General features: G+C 44.2%; 1 protein-coding gene across 1 annotated transcript in view; it reads right to left on the bottom strand.

Moving 5' to 3' along the window:
* The window catches only part of LOC147724247 (lectin-like), a 100804-nt gene extending 81478 nt beyond the window's left edge, over positions 1 to 19326 (bottom strand). Inside the window, exons 1-2 of the mRNA XM_086966983.1 lie at positions 19254 to 19326; positions 4922 to 5010 (exon numbers count right to left, since the gene is read on the bottom strand). Coding sequence (XP_086823109.1) covers positions 4922 to 5010; positions 19254 to 19311 — 147 coding nt within the window. The 5' untranslated portion in view covers positions 19312 to 19326. The remainder of the gene's footprint in view (positions 1 to 4921; positions 5011 to 19253) is intronic.
* Between the last annotated feature and the right edge of the window lie 570 nt (positions 19327 to 19896).

The raw sequence follows: 19896 nt of genomic DNA, 5'->3' as shown, positions 1-19896 counted from the left end.
AGAACACCAGGTGTGCGGAAGTGCTTAGAATGATTCTGTGATGCTATATCACCTTAAAGGTCCGGTATCCGTGCTTAGAGAAACTCATAGTGCCTAGTTAGAGTGCAGTGATTTGGGGAAATCCAAAAAGCCACGAAAAATTGGGATTCAGAAAGAGCAGTGTTGATATATTATAATCTAGAAGGAGTGCAGCAGGGTTAGGTAAGCGTAAGAGAAAATAAAATAAGAGAAGAAGGAATGTCACTCTGTTTAGTTGAACAAAAGAAGGGGGAATCCCAGAGTATTGAAGAAATAAAGATGAGGAAATAGAACAGGGAATGGTCTAGTCAATGAAATATAGTCATAATACCTAAATAGGATAGGTCTCATAAAAATTTCGATTCAAGGTGAGTACAGTGTCCGATATATAAAAATATAAATCTTCAGTAGTAAAACATTTCCTGTTAAATTAAACAGAACATTTTGACAAATGGTGAAAATATATTCAGATTATGAATGCCAACTTCGTATTTCAAAATAAGTCGTGTTAATATCCTAGTTTGGCTAATCTGTATAACCACACGACTTACTGGGTTCTTGCACCACTTACAAATGGCGTCCGCCTCACTAAACTGATCAGGATACTTTTAAGATACTTTTAAGAACAATTTCGTCAGTTTAAAATACTTCCGCTGTAACGATACGTTTTTCGCTGTTAAACTGTCTTTAAAACAATACGGAGAACTCTCCTCTGCTCATCATGACAATAATATAAACAAAAAATGAATAAAGATTCTAATTTAAAACGACCAAAAAGACCGACCCGTTTTTTGAAGACCTCTACTTCCGGGTCGTCCACCTTAACTACCGGCTCCCGCGATTGCTAGATGCGGGAGGTAATGACCTAGGAACGACAATGCCGGGAGGACTCTAGGAGCGAGGGCATCAGCCCAAAAAGTAAGTCTCGTTCCTTAAGCTGCGCTCATTTGCTTTCTGCGGTCTAGTGTTAAACGCTTTATCCCCGTTTGCTTAAAAAAGAAACACTCGTAAGTTATTTTTCTTTAACAACGCGCAAATCCGCCTGCAGCTGAATATCGAGGACACTAGCCTAAATAGTAGGTCCTCTTTTTAAAATTATGCTCAACTGCCCTCGCAGCCTTTTGTTAAACACGGGTGATTTCTATCCCCGTTTTCTTAGAAAAGTAAAGCTTGCAACTTGTTTTTGCCTAAACACAGGGTTACTTCCATCTCCGCTTGCCTATAAAAGAAACGCTCGCAAGTTAACATTTTTTAACTACGCACAAATCTGACTGAAGCTGAATATCGAGGACACTAGCCTAAATAGTAGGTCCTGCTTTAAAACTACGCTTATCTGCCCTTGCAGCCTTTTGTTAAACATGGGTGATTTCTATCCCCGTTTTCTTAGAATAGAAACGTTTAGCAACTTGTTATTTCCTTTACACAGCGCTACTTCAACTAGATCTGTAAGACAATGGCTTAGTTCGCTTGCATGCTGTACTGATAGGTCGCCTCTCATTCACCTACAGAATTGCCCACGTACTGTGATTTTTCAGGTCACTTAACATCAACACGACCTACAGAATTTCATGCCTGTCAGTCTCGCAATACCTTCCAATGAGCTAATAAAACAGGGCGATGTTGCCGCCCTTTATCACCTATACATAGGACCGGATATGTGGAGCAATACCCCGCAACACCTTTGCCCACTGTAATAAAAACAACCCAAAGTAATTAACCACTTTTATACTACTATACAAAATAAAGCTAGCTGCTCAGATACTATCAGTATACATCGCTATTTACTATGACACTACAATGAAATAATGTGACAAAAATGAATAAAAAAACTGTGTGATAACATTATGTAAAAGGGACATATATAGATTAGCTATACAAACTCTAATTGTGTGCCTTTTTGAATAGAACTAAGCAGATATTGTTGAAATGAGGTTAAAATGTTTTTTGCAATATAGATGGCATAACCCCATGAATTGATAGCATGAATTCGGGCATTTTGGTTGGAAACCTGCCTTTTTGAATACATTGTCTTTTTATATTGAAAGCCTGTTTGACATAATGCCTCTCTCAATATGCTGTGTATAAGATTGGATGTCAGTACAATTGCATTTATGAACTGTTCTGTTTAATTTAACAGGAAATGTTTTACTACTGAAGATTTATATTTTTATATATCGGACACTGTACTCACCTTGAATCGAAATTTTTATGAGACCTATCCTATTTAGGTATTATGACTATATTTCATTGACTAGACCATTCCCTATTCTATTTCCTCATCTTTATTTCTTCAATACTCTGGGATTCCCTCTTCTTTTGTTCAACTAAACAGAGTGACATTCCTTCTTCTCTTATTTTATTTTCTCTTACGCTTACCTAACCCTGCTGCACTCCTTCTAGATTATAATATATCAACATTGCTCTTTCTGAATCCCAATTTTTCGTGGCTTTTTGGATTTCCCCAAATCACTGCACTCTAACTTGGCGCTATCAGTTTCTCTAAGCACGGATACCGGACCTTTAAGGTGATATAGCATCACAGAATCATTCTAAGCACTTCCGCACACCTGGTGTTCTCTAGGTTCTTCTTGGGGTCAACTGCTCTTAAACCACATTATATTAAATACATTCTCTCTCATTCCTCTTCAACAGCCTTGAGAAAGCCCCGGCGCAAATCGCTAAGAGGGGGCGAAACACGTGTCGGCTGTCTTTGCTGTGTGAATCAAAATAAAGAATTTTTTTTCTGCAAACAGAAATGTCTCTGTCCTCCATACTACGAGCTGGAAAAAACGGATATTAATCCTGGCTAACTGAATTATTTCTATGTGGAGATCACACTTACAACTTCTCAAACCTGTCTTTCTAACCTGAAGCCCAAGAGGTCCAGAGCTTCGAGTGTGCCTCCATCCACCAATTAATCATACTTATTTAAGTGTTGTTCAAAACCTTGAAATCCTTGGACCTTTGCTACCTTTCCACGGGACAAAGAACAATCCCAGTGAGTTTGGAAGAGCAGTCCCAGTGATCTTGGGCCTTTGAGGGGCAGGGCTGGCCACCCCGACCTGAATGGTCTGGCCGGGCCATAGACGCATTTGTGTTGTCGGCTACAGTTACATTGCCTACCTTAGGGCATTTCTTTAAGCATCATATTCCCTGGGCCGGCAGCAGCTGCACTGCATGTTCACGGGCAGCTGCACTTCACTAAGTGTTCCACAGGTGGGGGGATCGATTGAGGTCTCCCTCCCTCTGTGAAGTGTGTGCACCCTCCCCACCTTCTTATGTTAGTAGGGCGCATACCCATGGTATGGTGACTTGGTCATAGGGAAAGGTGGAAAGTCAACGGAGGCCCTGATCCCCGGTGACAGTGACAATGGTTCAGATTATACTGCATTTCTGTTCCATGCCCTGACGGTTTGATGACAGGTGCAATCTATACGTGATAGATTTATTGAACTAACTGAGATGTTATGCATAAATGTTTTCAGGATGATTTTCATTACATGTGCAGCATGCAAGTCCTTGATATAGTTCACTAACTGTTATGTTTATGACAATTGACTTATAGCAAAGTGATTTATGATCTCTGCGTTATTATGACAACTTCCTAGTTGGCAAAGTGATATATGTGATTGTGGTCTAATGTGTCTTATCTATAATACAAAGGGTATTTTATATAACCTTATGTGGAGTCTTTTTTTGTCGTATGCCTAGTGTGTCACTGATGTGTGTGTGTGTGTTTGTTGCTCAAATGCTTTATACATTGCCTCTGGGATAAGTCTCTGGGATAAGCCTGACTGCAGTGCCAAGCTATCAAGCGGGTGAACAGGGGTTTTCTTGGGTGTGTAACTCCTTTACCCTGACTAGAGTAATGGGTTCTGCCTGGCTTAGGTGCATACCCTAGCCAACCCGATACTCTATTTCTAACACAGAGTTTTCCATACTTCTTGGTGCAGTTACAAATCCTGGCACACAGACTGGAGGCGATTGGATGGATCTCTGAGATTGCAGAGACTGAGATCCAAGATACCCTATTGATGATCCATTGAAAATCCTTCTGGGTTATGTTCAGGATACTCCAGTGGTTTCCAGCCAGCTGGTATAAATAATGCTGCTGGTGGGAAAAGGAATAGTGGCATTATGTGGGTTACAGGCCTCAAGTCCCAAGGTGAGGTTCTGCCTACTAGATGCAGCCACATCTCAAACCATAGCAAAAAAAACATGTGGCTTTTCACCCTGAGGCGATTAAGCCATGGCACACATAGGACTTGTTCAGGCATTATCTTCATACAAGAGGTAGGGTCCTGACTTACCATCCAAGGGGTGGATGGATAGATGGGTGCTGATCCAGGAGAAGATCACAAGACATCCCTGGGTCGTGGGTTCATATAGATTAGTACTTATTTCACTATAGAGCCCTATCAGAGATGGAAGCTAATGCAGATATGAATATGGCAATGTCTAGTGAATTGCTATAATTCCTCTTAACATTGCACTCAAATATACTGAATCAAGACCAATACTGATGTTGTAGGTTTACCATTGGTTCATGTTTTACTTTGGTATGCATTAGTTATTACTTTTACCTTAAAACACAATAAGAAGATAATTATTAAGAGAAAAAAACAGCATTTGGGATAAAGATAGAAAAGTTTAATCAAAAAGACACCAGAAGAAAAAAGAAAAGGGGATCATATAAAAAAATGTATGAATAAATGACTAAAAGGAGGACACTGATATGGCAAGAGGGAAGTTAGAAAGATGGATAGAAAAAAGGCGAATTGAAATAGGAAAAGACTGAGCAAGTGAGAGGAAGGCAAGAAAGAAGACTCATATTAAAAAAGTTACAACTGTTGCAGGAGTCTGATGTGTATATTTTCCCCTGCCAGAAAGATTCTTGTCTTACCTCTGCTTCCACCCAAGTTTTGGAAATCGGAATATATTTGTAGTAACTAGAAAAGCTGATTGCCCATCCAGATGGGAAGATGTCTTGTCCTGTTAGAACAATGGAGAACAACAGTCTTCACAGACATGCTCAGTTTTCTGTAGAACACAACCTGAGTATGCTAAGGACATTGTTACATCTTCATTTGAGAATGTCGTAGCAATACTTTGTACTGATATGAAACATGTTTTTCTGCCACAAACTGACTTTGAATTCATTCTAAAAAGTTCACAATGTGGTCAGTGCAGAAGATGTGGATAAGCATCTTATTTAGATTGAGACAAGATACTTCCATACAATCAAACATTTTAGGAGAGACTTAACATATTTGATTTATCAGCATAATTCACCGACTGTCATAGTCTCTCTGCTCTGCTTGGTTTCTTGGTAAACAGACAGACATCTGCTCATTTCAGGCTTCAAAAGGAATGGGTCTTGTCACATTTCATCATGCCCATGTGAATGTACATCATAAGGTTTGTATTTTATTTACAGTGTTTCTTCTTTTCTTAGTACCAATGTATTCCTTGTCCTAGCGACTGTGAGCTAGACATGCAAAGCCATTTTGTGATTGCAAATCCAGTGGTTCACAAAATCTCATTGTTTGCTATTAACCTTGTTAGACCTGACACCATTGGCGTGGGTTTCCCTTCCCTTTTTTGCTGTTGCATCCTGTGTTTTTTGCTATTTTTTTGCTTGTCTAGATGCTTTGGGCAATTTGCTACTGCTATTTAGTGGCAAGGTGTGAGTGCTCCCTATTGTTAATTGTTCTAATGGATTAGTGACTCCATGATTTCCTTATTTGATTTACTTCTCAGACCCTAGTACAGTGCACCATGTGTGCCCAGGGCCTGTAGATCAAATGCTGCTGGTTTGCTTTCAGCACTGGTCGTGCCACCTACAGAAGCAGCTTGTAAAATGTGGCTCAGACCTGCCATTTCAGAGCCTGTGTGCAGTCTGGGACTGTCATGTCGACTTGGCAAGTGCACACAATTGCCAGTCCCTAAACCTTCCCTTTTCTACATGTTAGTCACATCTAAGGTAGGCCCAAGGTACCCCCATGGGCAGAGAGCATTGTATGTAAAAGGTAGGACCTGCACTGATGTGTGTGGCATGTCCTGATAGTGTATTACAACCAATTTAGTTTTTCACTCTTGCAAGGCTACCTGTTCCCATGGGCCAGAATGGGCAGTTTGATTATAACATCTTATAATCCTAACTGGCTCAGGGAACTGGGTAAAAGTTCGAGTTTAGTATGCCTCAGAATGTTAAAATACATCTTTTAGTGAAGGTGGTTTTTACATTCTGTGTTTGAAAATACCAGTCTTAAAAAGTAGGTATATTCTTGCCTAAACCTCCGTTATGACTCTGCTAGGTTTGTGTATTCCATGTCTGGTTTGTGAGTGACAGGAGGCTGTAGAGGGCCTTGGCTCCAGCAGTCTGATGGTTCATGGCTGGGCTGAATAGGACCTGCATTGAATAGAGAGTGGGGGCGGAGATTTCCTTTCACTGACCTGAGCCCCTATAGAATACAGAGTAGGGGAAGGAGATTACCTTTCAGATACCTGGGCCAGGTCAGCTTTCAACAATGCTGTTCCCACCTCCTGCCTGTAAGCTGCACAGACCGGTTTTAGCTGGGCACAGTCACCCTCTGCCTTTAGATGATGAAGGATTTACTGGTATAAATATTGGGGCCTTGACCTCAGATCTTTAGATCACTTCTGGGAATCAATACAAACCTTTGCCAAGGAGAAGAACCAAGGAAGCTGAAGGAGTAGACTTCCCCTGTGCTGTTTTGCTATTTCTGGGGTTGGCCTCAGTGTTTACTTCATTTGCCAAGGAAAGGGGAAAAGGACTTGTGAACTTTTCATAATCTTGAGGAAGAATCTCCAAGGACTTGAAGTGTGCTTGCCTCCTGCCTGTAGTCTCAGGGATACACGACTTCACCACCAGCTCCCCTGAATTCCCTTGCTGGGAATTCTATCTGCAGAGAGGTGCCTACTGTTCGCTGTCACATCATTGAGGAAGCATGTTGCATCACTGGAGAAGCGTGTCGCTGCCTCAGAGGTCGCCGTTGCATCACCGGAGATGCTTGTTGCAGGGCCTGTTGCGGCTCAAAAGTTTCTGAGATCGCCGCAGGGCCATCGGGAATACACACAATGCATCCAACGTTGTTGCATTGCATCAATGACGCCGTTTTGTCGCATCGCATCGAGGCACCATCTGGACGCATTGTAACTGGAATGCAGTAAGAAACCGACGCATCACCTCTTCTCCGGTAAGGAACTGATGCATCACCTCCCCCGAAGCAAGGAACTGACACACCACCTTCCCTGCAACACTTTTGTTTGAATTGCGTGACGCCTCCTAGGTACTTTGAGAGTAAATTGGCGCATTTATCATCTACATTGAACTAAGCTATTTCTACCATTTTAAAAGTCTTATTTTTGATTACAGTATTGTTGATTTTTGTTGTTTGATCTTGTGGTAAGTCTAGTAAAGATTACTTATTTTTCTAAACTAGCGGGTGTACATTTGTAGTGTTTTCACTGTATTACTGTATGTGTTCACAAATGCTTTACACACTGCCTATGAGATAAGCCTGTCTGCTCGTACCAAGCTTCCAATGGGGTGAGCAGGAGTTATTTAGGAGTGTAGCCCCCTTACCCTGACTAGAAGCAAGGGTCCTTATTTGGACAAAGGTACTGACCTCTGCCAACTAGAGACCCCCAATTCTAAGATTGGTGGTCAGCAGTGAGGATTTGGACTTGCATTTGTAAATCAGATATAGTGATTGGTGTACACTACTAGTGAGTGCAGACCATAACGTGACCACATACTTTTTGGTAGACTTTTTTCCGGGGAACTTCTTTTTGCTTTTAGAGAACTGCCAACTGTTTTTCACCATGAGCAAAGCAGCATCCAATGCATCTATCGATCTACAGTTTGGAGAACATAGGGTAGATTCCTACACTGTGCCACAGTTTAAAACTTTCTGTAAAAGATGTTAAATCTCTGTGAAAGGCATCACCAAGAAGGAAGAGTTCCATAAGGCGCTGAGGGCCTGATTGGAATCTAAAAATGCTACTGAGCATCTTGATGAGCCTAGGGATGAGGCACAGAATACAGATGGGCAGCTGGATGGGCCATTGGGCCTAAACGGGGGGAAAGTACCTTCCAGGCCAGGCAGCAGTGTTTCTTTAAAAGACTGTCCCCAGAGGAGCTGAAGGACAGGGAGAGAGATAGAAGGCATAGGATGGAGCTAGCCAAGCTCAAAATGGGTGGTCAGATGGAGCTAGAGAATAAGAAGTTAGCCTTGGAGGAAAAGAGGATGCATTTAGAGCATGAAAGGATGCTGAGGTAGTTGGAATCGAAAGCCAAGAGTTTAGAAATTACTCCCTCTGGAGGCAGCACACCATCCGTCCCTGTAGAAACAAGAGAGTTTATTCCCACAGATGTCATTAATGAGTTTCATAAGAATGAAGATATTGGGCAACGGTTTAAGGCCTATGAGGTAGCTATGACCTCCCACCGGGTCCCTGAGAAGGATTGGGGAGCAGGTTTGGGGGGGCGGTTCCTTAGTGATGGGCGGGGCACCTAATTGGATTTGCCTTCTGAAGATCAGAATTCTTATGTGCACATGAAAGAAGCCTTAATGTCCACGTATGGGTTGACCCCTGAGCTTTATAGACATAGGTTTAGGAATTGTAAGAAACTGTAGTCTAGCACTTGGGTAGAATATGTTTATTTCTTTGGCAGAGCATTGGATGGTTGGGTGAAGGGTAGCAAAGTGAATGATTTTGAAGGGCTCTATAATTTGTTTAAGTGGGAGCACTTGTCCAGTATTTGTTTTCCAGAGCTACGCCAGCACCTTATTGATAGCAAGCTGATCAACTCTAGAAAGCTTGCTGAGGAGGTGGATCGCTGGGTAAGTAGCTGCGTTTACAAGGGTCATGTGGGAGACTTTGCCGAAGGTGTGCAATTTCCCCAGCAGAAGAGTTGGGGGACAAGGTAAAACGAGGAAGTTCCAGAAAGGGCCACAAAATGTTTCCCAAGGGAAGGCTTCCCAGCCTCCCCCTGAGAAGAAGCCAGGGGCCTGACAAGTAAACCTGTTCATAAGGGTCCCCTGAGATGCTTTAAGTGTGTTGAGGTGGGCCACCGGTTCTATGATACCCAGTGCCCCCAGAGAAACAAAACAGCACCCACTGGAACACCACCCCAGCAGATGGTTAGTGTAGTTCTGGGGAGGAGATGGGTGCCCAAGGTAGGTGGGGTCCCCCAGAGACGTCCCTAGTCTCTTTAGGAGACTGTGAGGTGGTCCCCAGGACCCAGCTGCCTGAGAACACTAAAAAGTACAGGCAGTGGGTGACCGTCAATGGCCATAGAGTGGAGGCTCTTAGAGACTGGTGTCTGAAGAGCAGGTAGTCCCCAATGTATTTTACCCAACACAGAGAGCCACTGCAAGGTGGCTCAGGTTCCCTTTTGCGTGGGGGGATCTCAGGTACTCTTCAAGTAGCTGGGAGGCCAGCCATTTCTGTTGACTGTCTGTTGGGTAACGATTTGGAGAACTCCTCTTAGGCTAAGGTGGAGGAAAGTGCTCATTTGGAGATGTTGGGTCTGCCTGAGTGTGCGTGTGTGACCACTCTGTCCATGGCAGCCAGTAAGGGTGTTCAAGAGGACCTGGAGCCTGAAAGAGTGGCCTAGGTGCCTGCCTTAAAGAGAGGAGGCAGGGGGCATGGGAAACCCGCCCACCGTTCCCATGGTCGAGGAGGAGGCAGACCTTGAGGGGGATGCCCTGGATCCTACAGGGGAGCAGGTATCTGAACTGGGGGACCTGCCTGAGCTGATCCATTGGCAGCAGGAAGGTGGACCCACCAGGGAAAAGTTCTGTGAGGAGCAGAAAAAGTTCCCTTCGCTTGTGGGTTTGTGGCAACAGGCCACAAACCAGGCAGAAGGTGATCAGTTTGGATCACATTGGATCTACTGGGAGAATGGTCCCTTGTATAGCGAGCCTACAGTTGCTGAGCCTGGGTCAGCCCGTGTGCTGGTGGTATACCAGCGCTTCATAGCCTTCCTACTGGGTTTGGCTCATGATGTACCTTTAGCAGGACATTTGGGGCAGGACAAGACTTTTGAAAGGCTTGTCACCCACTTTTATTGGCCCCAAATGTTCAATAGTTCAGATACTCATTGCAGGACCTGTCAGACTTGCCAGGCAAGTGGTAAGTGTGGGAGGAAGCACAAAGCTCCTCTCCAGCCAGTCCCTGTCATCAGCTCCCCTTTGAAAGGGTGGGTACTGACATTGTGGGGCCTCTGGATCCCAAGACAGCCATGGGCAACAGGTTAATCCTTGTCTTGGTGGAGCATGCCACCCAGTACCCGGAAGCCATCCCTCTCTGGACTGTGACGGCACCCGTGGTGGGTCGTGCGCTGATGGGGATTTTCTCCTGTGTGAGGTTCCCCAGAGAGGTGCTGTCGGACCGTGGTACAAACTTCATTTCCAAGTATATAAATTCTGTGTGGCAGTAGTGTGGCATAACTTATAAGTTCACACCTCCTTACCACCCCCAAGGTAATGGGCTGGTTGAGAGATACAACCGGACCCTAAAAGGCATGATTATTGGTCTTGAGAAACCTATGAGGCATAAGTGTGATGTCCTCTTGCCATGCCTTTTCTTTGCTTACAGAGAGTATCACAGAATTCCTTAGGGCTCAGTCCCTTTTGACTGCTGTATGGTCACCCTGTATGAGGCCCTCAGAGTTTGGAAAAGGAAGGCTGGGAAAAAGCTCCCAGGAAACCTTCCTAGGATGTCTATAGTTACATGCTGGCCTTCATAAACCAAACCCGGTGTTTCAGGCAACTCGCCCAGGCGAATCTGAAAGCCAGCTAGGAAGAGATGAAGCGGTGGTACAATCAGAATGCCACTCTGATTGAGCTTCAGCCTGGTCAGAAAGTTTGGGTCATGGCCCCCGTGGAGCCCTGTGTGCTCCAGAATAAGTGGACCGGACCATTTGAGGTGATGGAGCGCAAAAGGGATGTCACCTACTTGTTGGACTTGCTGTCTCCCATGAACTGTTTGCGGGTCCTGCATGTCATCCGCCTGAAGCCCCACTTAGAGAGGTCCGAAGTGGGTATTCCTCCTAGCAACAGATGATGGAATGGAGGAGGAGACTGAGCCTCTTCCTGTCCTCCTGTCTGCAACAGAGCAAGATGGGTCAGTGGATGGTGTAAACCACTCTTCCACCCTGACCCCTGAGCAGCAGAATGACTGTAGACAGTTGTTGGGACGGTTTTCTGATCAGTTCTCCCTGATTCCCAGTGTCACTGATTGGTGTTTCCATGATGTAGACACGGTGTACAGTCCTCCCGTTAAGCACTAAACTTACAGAGTGACTGACAGAGTGAGAGCGTGCATCAAGGAGGAGGTTTCCAAAATGCTTGCGTTAGGGGTGATTGAGTTCTCTAACAGTCCCTGGGCCAGCCTAGTGGTCTTGGTCCCAAAGGCTGCCGCATTGGGTGCCACACCAGAACTCCGGTTCTGTTTGGACTACTGAGGGCTCAATTCAGTCACCAGGACTGACGTGCACCCCATCCCCAGAGCTGATGAGCTCATTGATCGGTTGGGGGTTGCTCGGTACCTCAGCATGTTTGATCTAATGTCTGGTTACTGGCAAATCATCTTAACTGATGGCACAAAATAGAGGTCAGCATTCTCCACACTAGATGGGCACTACCAATTCTGGGTTATGCCCTTTGGGATGAAGAGTGCCCCTGCCACCTTTCAGAGGTAGGTCAACCAGGTGTTTTCTGGACTGGAAGATTTCAGTGCCACCTACCTGGATGACACTGCAGTGTTCAGCGCCAGTTGGGAAAAACATCTGTGCCACCTCTGGGAAGTGTTGGAGTTGCTGCGGAGAGCAGGCCTCGCGATCAAGGCAAGTAAGTGCCAGATCGGGAAGGGTTCTGTGGTGTACTTGGGACACCATGTTGGGAGCAGCCAGGTGGTGCCCCTACAACCCAAGACTGGGACCATCCTGGCTTGGGAACCCGCAAAGACCCAGACAGAGGTGAGAGCATTTTTAGGACTCACTGGGTACTACAAGAGGTATGTCAAGGGGTATGGCAGCATTGTTGCACCCTTGACAGAGCTGACTTCCAGGAAGCAGCCCAAGAAAGTGAACTGAACTGACAGCTGTCAGAAAGCTTTTGATGCCCTGAAGACTGCCATGTGCACGGCACCCGTGCTTCTGGCGCCCAACTTCACTAAAGAGTTCTTTGTACAGATAGATCCTTCAGAGCATGCTATGGAGGCTGTTCTTTCACAGATGAATAAGGAGGGCCTAGAGCAACCTGTAGCCTTCATCCGTAGGAGGTTACTTCCACAGGAACAGAGGAGGAGTGCAATTGAGCCTGAGGCATTTGCTGTGGTCTGGGCACTGAAAAAGTTGAGACCATACGTGTTTGGGACTCACTTCTGGGTTCAGACAGACCACAGGCCTCTCAGATGGTTGATGCAGATGAGGGGTGAGAACCCCAAGCTTTTGAGGTGGTCCATTTCCCTACAGGGGATGGACTCCACAGTGGAACACCGCCCTAGTATAGAAAACGCCAATGCTGATGGTCTGTCCAATTTTTTCCACCTTAGCGAAGAGAACTCCCAAGGGGTGGGTAGTTCTTCCCACATTTCAGCTGGAGGGGACACGTGTTAGACCTGGCACCATTGGGGTGGCTCTCCCTTCCATTTTCTGCTGTTGCTTCCTGTGTCTTTGTTATGTTTTTGCTGGTCTAGATGCTTTGGGGCACTTTGCCACTGTTATTTAGTGCCAAAGTGCAAGTGCTCCCCCTTCTATATTGCAGTAATGCATAAGTGACGCCATAATTGGCTTATTTTTTTTACTTGTCAGACCCTAGTACAGTGCACCATGTGTGCCCAGGGCTTGTAAATCAAATGCTTGCAGCACTGGTTGTGCCACCTACAGAAGCAGCTTGCAAAATGTGGCTCGGGCCTGCCATTGCAGAGCCTGTGTGCAGTCTGGGACTGCCATGTCGATTTGGCAAGTGCACACACTTGCCAGTCCCTACACTTTCCCTTTTCTACTTTTTAGTCACCCCTAAGGTAGGCCCAATGTACCCCATGGGCAGGGTGCATTGTATGCAAAAGGTAGGACATGCCCTGATGTGTGTGGCATGTCCTGATAGTGAATTACAGCTAATTTCGTTTTTCACTATTGCAAGGCTACCTGTTCCCTTAGGCCAGAATGGCAGTTTGATTATAACATCATATAATCCTAACTGACTCAGGGAACTAGGTAGACATATGAGTTTAGTAATGCCTGAACTCAGAATTTTAAAATACATCTTTTAGTGAAGGTGGTTTTTACATTCAGTGTTTGAAAATACCACTTTTAGAAAGTAGGTATTTTCTTGCCTACACCTCCAGTATGCCTCTACTAGTTTTGTGTATTCCATGTCTGGTTTTGAGTGAAAGGGGCTGGAGAGGGCCTTGGCTCCCGCAGTCTGTTGGCTCAGGGCTGGACTGAATAGGACCTGCATTGAATGGAGAGTGGGGTGGCGGAGATTTCCTTTCACTGACCTGAGCCCTCGTAGAATAGAGAGTAGGGGGAGGAGATTTCCTTTCAGCTACCTGGGTCAGGTCTGCTTTCAACAATGCTGTCCCCACCTCCTGCCAGGAAGCTGCACAGAACTGTTTTCGGATGGGCACAGACACCCTCTGCCTTCAGAGGACAAAGGATTTACTGGTATAAATATTGGGGCCCTATCACCAGAAAATCGTGTCGCCGCCGCAGAGGTTGCCGTTAATTCACGGGAGAAGTGAGTCGCAGGGCCTGTTGCTGCTCAGAAGTTTCCGAGTTTGCTGCACGGCCGTAGGGCGTTCACGCATCGCATCCAACGTTGCCGCATCGCATCAAAGATGTCAGTTTGTCGCATCGCACCGGATCGTTGCATCGCATCGAGGCGCCAGCCGGTCGCATCATAACTGGAACGCAGTAAGAAACCGACGCATCGCATCCTCTCCGGTAAGGAACCAACGCATCACCTCCCCTGCACTGCAGTAAGGAACCGACGCATCACCACCCCCGAAGCAAGGAACGGACACACCACCTTCCCTGCAACCTTTTTGTTTGTATTGCATGACGCATACAAGGTACTTTGAGAGTAAAGTGTTGCATTTACCATCTACATTGAACTAAGCAATTTCTATCATTTTAAAAGTCTTATATTTGATTACAGTATTGTGGATTTTTGGTGTTTGGTCTTGTGTTAAGTCTAGTAAAGATTACTTACTTTTCTAAACTGGTGTGGTGTCCTTTTGTAGTTTTTTCACTGTATTACTGTATGTGTTCACAAATGCTTTACACACTGCCTCTGAGATAAGCTTGTCTGCTCATGCAAAGCTACCAATGGGGTGAGCAGTGGTTATTTAGGAGTGTAGCCCCCTTACCCTGACTAGAAGCAAGGGTTCCTATTTGGACAAAGGTACCTACCTCTGCCAACTAGAGACCTCCAATTCCAACAGACCTCATTTGGCACTATCAGGAACCGGCAAGCAAGGGAAAGGTTCCCTCCTAAATGCAATTTGATATGATATGTGCCAATAGTTTGGTACCGCAATTGCGGTTGTAAACCACTGATCAGTTATCAACACCTCAAAGATGCTGTTATTTAATTCACATACAGGAAGCCTTAGCCTTTGGGACTGGTGATGTCAGGTTTAGGGTGAGTACACAATCGTTCAGAGTAACCATCTTTATGGACCCTTAATATGTTCCCAACCAGTAAACTGTTTTTGTTTTTTATAAAAGGCAGTAGTGTGTTTTAAGAGGAGCAGGGGATGCTTTCAAAACCTTAGGATGACAGTCTGCTGCTCCTTGCAGGTCAATATCCTTGTGTTTGCAGCCATTCACAGGGAGGATGCAAACAGCTCACTGCATAATAATACCCGTTCGGCGGTTCATTCTTCAAAGTACTGTGACTAGAGATTTTGCAAGTTGGTCTATCAGTGCATAGGTCACATTACAAAATTTAAGACTGGTTGCAAAAAGTTAATGCATAATTTGCAACCCTTTTTTGCAATCAGTGTTTAGTACACCTGGACCTATGTGTTCCCTGCCCCAGTGCTGATGCATCCTATGTTACATTGTCAGTGTATTCAATATCACCGGATGTTCCCTGTGTTAGTGTGTCCTTGAGTCAGTGAGCTTTTGCTATCCCGTCCCGTGATCATGTTTTCGCTGCTTTAGTGTGTAATTCTCCCAGTTCCAATGATGCACTGTAGTTGCCTTGCGATAGCAGTCGGTGAGCTGTGGTTTGTATGCTTTAGATGTTGTGATCCCAGTTTCAAAGCTGCTCTGTAGTTGCCTTGCTCTAGCAGTCGGTGAGCTGTGGTTTGTATGCTTTAGATGCTGTGATCCCAGTTCCCCAGTCAGTATATTCAGTGCCCCGCTGCTTGCTTATCCTCTCCTCATCTCCACTCTATGCCATGCTGTATTCCATGTGATGTAGTTGTCCCACTGGAGCTGTATTTTTATTTGTATGCTATCAGTAGCATGTTGTAGTTCATGTGCTGTTATTGTGGTAGTGTTTTAGTCCTGGCAGTGTTCAAGTCTGGTAGCACTGGGCTGGGTTGGAATTGTAGCTGTAATCTAGCATTATGTTGTTAGAGCGCTGCAGTTGCGTGCTATAGTTGCAATTCTGCAGATGCTTGGCCATTGTTGCATTGCTACAGTGTTGTAATCAGTGTAGAACTGTGAGTAGTTGAAGTGCTCTGTGCCATAGCATCAGTCTTGTTATGTAATTGTAGTGTTAGGTTTGTAGCATTATAGTTTTGTAGCTGTCAATTTCGTTTTGAGGTTTTGGATGTAATGTTATAGTGATAGTTTGATGTCGTTTTTCAGGTGTAGTTATGTAGTAGGCCTTTAAAATGTAGTATTTTAATGATGCAGCTTTGCAGTACTAATATTATTATAACAGTGTTATTGGTGCAGCGGTAATGAATATGCAGGAGTTTGAAAAGAAACATGTGGCTTTGGCAATCAGATGTTTGGAGGTCCCTAAACTTTTCTTCAACTCCTAAGTCAGTGGCTTTGCCAAGGTGGCAGCCATAGCGAGATTAGAAATGCCAGCAGCCTGTGAATTACCATTAAATGCAACCCTGTCTCCCCAGGGGGTTGTTTGGTACTATCCTTGTGGATTCCATTTGTGTGGGAGGCCGAAAAGGAGACAAAGGTTGTGAACCATAGAATATATGTGACTGAGCTTAAAGACAGTTTCTAGGTACTGGGTGTAAGATGACTCTCTTCCTTGAGGGTACAGATCTGTTTTATGGGTCTAGCTGTATTCAATAGTTTGTAGTGTGGGGAATTGAACTCCTCTTTATCAGTATGAACTAGCGCATTAACAGAAAGTAGGTCTTAAACCTCTAGCCCCATGATGTGGCCTGGGGATAGTGGGTCACCTTTAACACCTAAAAACCTGGGGGATATAGTGAGAGGGTTCTTTGGAATCATATAGAAACATTACAACAATCAGAAGAAACCATTTAAATGTGGAGAAAGTGCACTCTTGTAATCATTGATTCAAGCATTCATTAAATGTTACTAGAAAATAGGACTCAAAATATCAAACAAGATCATGAACAAACCTAAGTGTCAATCTTTAACAGTACAAAGCGTACTAGTAATACTACAAGTATACAAGTGCACAGGTGAATGATATGTTATGATTGCAGTGAGCTGATCATCGACACAAATTACATCTAACCCCATAAATACTATGGGGCTTATTCACAAGCCCCTTGCGCTGCCGATACGTCACTTTTTCCAATATTAAAAGTGACTCAGTGGCGGCACAAGGGGCTTGTAAATAGGCCCATTTATGTGTAGAAGACAACTGGAAGCAAACTTCTCCGAAGATTGTTTCTGAACTTGGTTACCAATAGTTTGCAAATGTGGGTCTGATCAGAACTATATATACTCTTTTGCACTGGCTGTATGACAAAACTATATCATTTTTTCTTTTTATATTTGATGGTGTTTTTTTAACTGATCGTATAAACTTTTATTATATTGTATATCGAATAAAGTCATACAACAACAACGACTTATATATCAAACATTAGAATCCAAAGTTTTATTTAATTTTACATAACAGTGCTTGTGAACCTGAAATATGTTCCTACTCAAGGAACTACTAGGACAATATGCAGTCTAAACTACATACATACCTAATATATATTCTGGGCACCTGTACAATGCTTTACAAAAATGGTAGGTATAGCTATGTAGAGAACAGACAAAACTTATGTGACCATAATCTGCAGGTACACTTTCTCTCTTGTGAGCTCATTTATCATGCATTTAATTATAGCAGCTGCTTAGTATATCAATTCAGATTTCTTTACTGGCTATTTAGTTCCAAAAATGTACATTAGCTCTTTAAAAAAAATACAATTGTATACACTTAAGTCCTGATTCATAAAGGGAAACATAACCTTTTGTGTAGGCTGACTATTTTACCAATAGTAATTGTATGACTGCTGAGGCTCTACACAGAAAGAGATATCCTTTTATATGCGGAGTTCTGGACTGCCGACGTTCCACAGTCGTAACATTACTATTAGTAAAATTAAACTTGTAGTGTGTGAATAACAAAAAAGTAGTAAGCTTACACGAAAGGATAAGTTTACGTTTGTGAATCTGGGCTGGCGAATTATGAGTTTTTCTAGTTATTTCCTAGTCATTGTAATGTTCTTGACAATCAGTAGTTACTTTTTATTATACCGGTGCTATTAGGAAGGAATGGTACTAAGAAGCTGAAGAGTCACTGTAAGTGCTCTGCATAATTCATCTTCACCCATGTGATTTTTTTGCCTGTGTTCATCTGTAGATTTGCATTCAAAAATATAAACAACAAACAACATACTGACGCATGAGAGTATGAAGCTGCAGACTGGGAGACTGAAACCGAGTTATGTCTGAATGTGTTTCCTTTTGAGATTTAGGGGCAGATTTACAATAACTGGCGCATCCCCAAGGATGCGCCAGTTATTGTGCACCACAGCCCTGCCACCCATGGTGTGCCACATTTACAATGCGGCACACCATGGGGCAAAAATGGCACAAATGCGTGACATATCTGTGCCGTAAAAGTAGTGCATTGTGGATTTGCGTCGCAAGCGCGATGCCGCTCCAGCAATGCTCTGGGGGGCCTTATCTGTCCAATGCTGCGTCAAGCCTTACGCCTGCTTCAAGCAGGAGCTGGGTTTTGACGCAGCATTGGCCTAAAAGTGACTGAGCCACTTTTAGGAGGCGTTCCTGCGCCGGAACGCCCCCCCCCCCCCCCGTGCCGGAATGCCTCCTTATGGCGCAGGGCTTTACAACGCGACGCATCTCCCAGATGCATCGCGTTGTAAATACCCCCGCATGGTGCATCTTTTGTGCCGCCGCTGCGTCACAAAAGTGACACAACAGCAGCGTAAAAGAGGGCCAAGGGGCTTGTAAATCTGCCCCGAGTGTCACTAGAAACGCCACAAATGCACACGTCTCCATGAAGCACATAGGCCGTCTTGCACCTTGAGAGATACATACACACCCCTGGATACAACCCTAACTCCACTCGGTCAGCTGTTTTTTCAATTCAGACAACTTCAGTTTGATCCATTACTAAAAGAACTATGTGATAAAATTATTTGTATGCCAAGAAATCGCTCAACTGTTGAAAGTTAAAAGTATTATTTGAAAATATAGCTCTAATAAGGCAAAACTTTTCTGAGCAGATTTTCAAGCCTGTTGCGCCCCTTTTACGCCGCCGTAGCGTCACTTTTGTGACCAAGCGGTGGCGCAAAAAAAGCACCATGGTGCAGGGTACTTACAACGTGTCGCATCTGGGAGATGCGTCACGTTGTAAAGCCTTGCGCCAGAAGGAGGCGTTCCTGCGCAGGGGGGCTCTCCGGCACAGGAACGCCACCTTAAAGTGGCTGAGTGAGTGCTGATATGCAGGGATGCACCAGCTATTGTAAATCTGCCCCCAAGTCTTTCTTTTCCTTTTCCCACGTCCTTTTCATGAAGTCTTTAGGACGCTCTCAATAAACGTTTTATGGTGTCTTTATACCCCTCGTTTGGTCCTCCTCATCCCTTGACACATCAGTTTGTATTGTGTGCAATAGGGCATTGGATTCCCTTACCTTCAAATAATACCTTGCACTAAACACAGTTTTTATTACATCAAAAAAAGTAATGACAATGTTGCTGTTTTAATATTAGAAAACCTTACCTGCGCTGTACGAGAACATAGCACAGAACACAATTATTTTGCCAACAACTTCCTTCATGATTGGTTATCTTCTGAAAAGAAGAGCAACAAATAGTCAAAATACATACGATACTACTGTCAGTATCATACACACACATTAGTACTCACTAGTGTAGATGCCAAAATACATGAAATGTTAAATTGACTCACAATTCCATATTGCACGGGTTGTAATGTTGATAGCTGTAAATAATGGCACCAGACAGGGAGGAGAGCATGGAACACGTTGTGAAGTAGGGGTAATAAGGGAAGTGGGAGGGAGACGTAGTAAGGAGACTGAAGGGAAATACAACCGAGGGAATACAGACAGGGTTTCAGGGTAGGGCCAGTCTTGAGGATGCTGAATATCTTGTGACAAAGGAAAATGGGGAATATAATACTTTCACAAACATGACAGGAAAGTTCAGGATATATGTCATGCAAGAGGAAAGGGGCCTTTGAGGTGACTCATAAATATCAATATGCATTCAATATGACTGAGCTCTTTGCCCATCCACAGCCTTTCCCTCGGGGTACAATGTAAATATATAACAGGTGCTTCTGCGACCACCAATGATTCGCCTAGGCAGTACAGTTTACAGACGACTGCCACCAAAACGAGTTT

This window comes from Lissotriton vulgaris, chromosome 4_1, assembly GCF_964263255.1.
Source record: "Lissotriton vulgaris chromosome 4_1, aLisVul1.2, whole genome shotgun sequence".
NCBI lineage: Eukaryota > Metazoa > Chordata > Amphibia > Caudata > Salamandridae > Lissotriton > Lissotriton vulgaris.
This window is presented reverse-complemented; position numbering and strand designations above follow the sequence as displayed.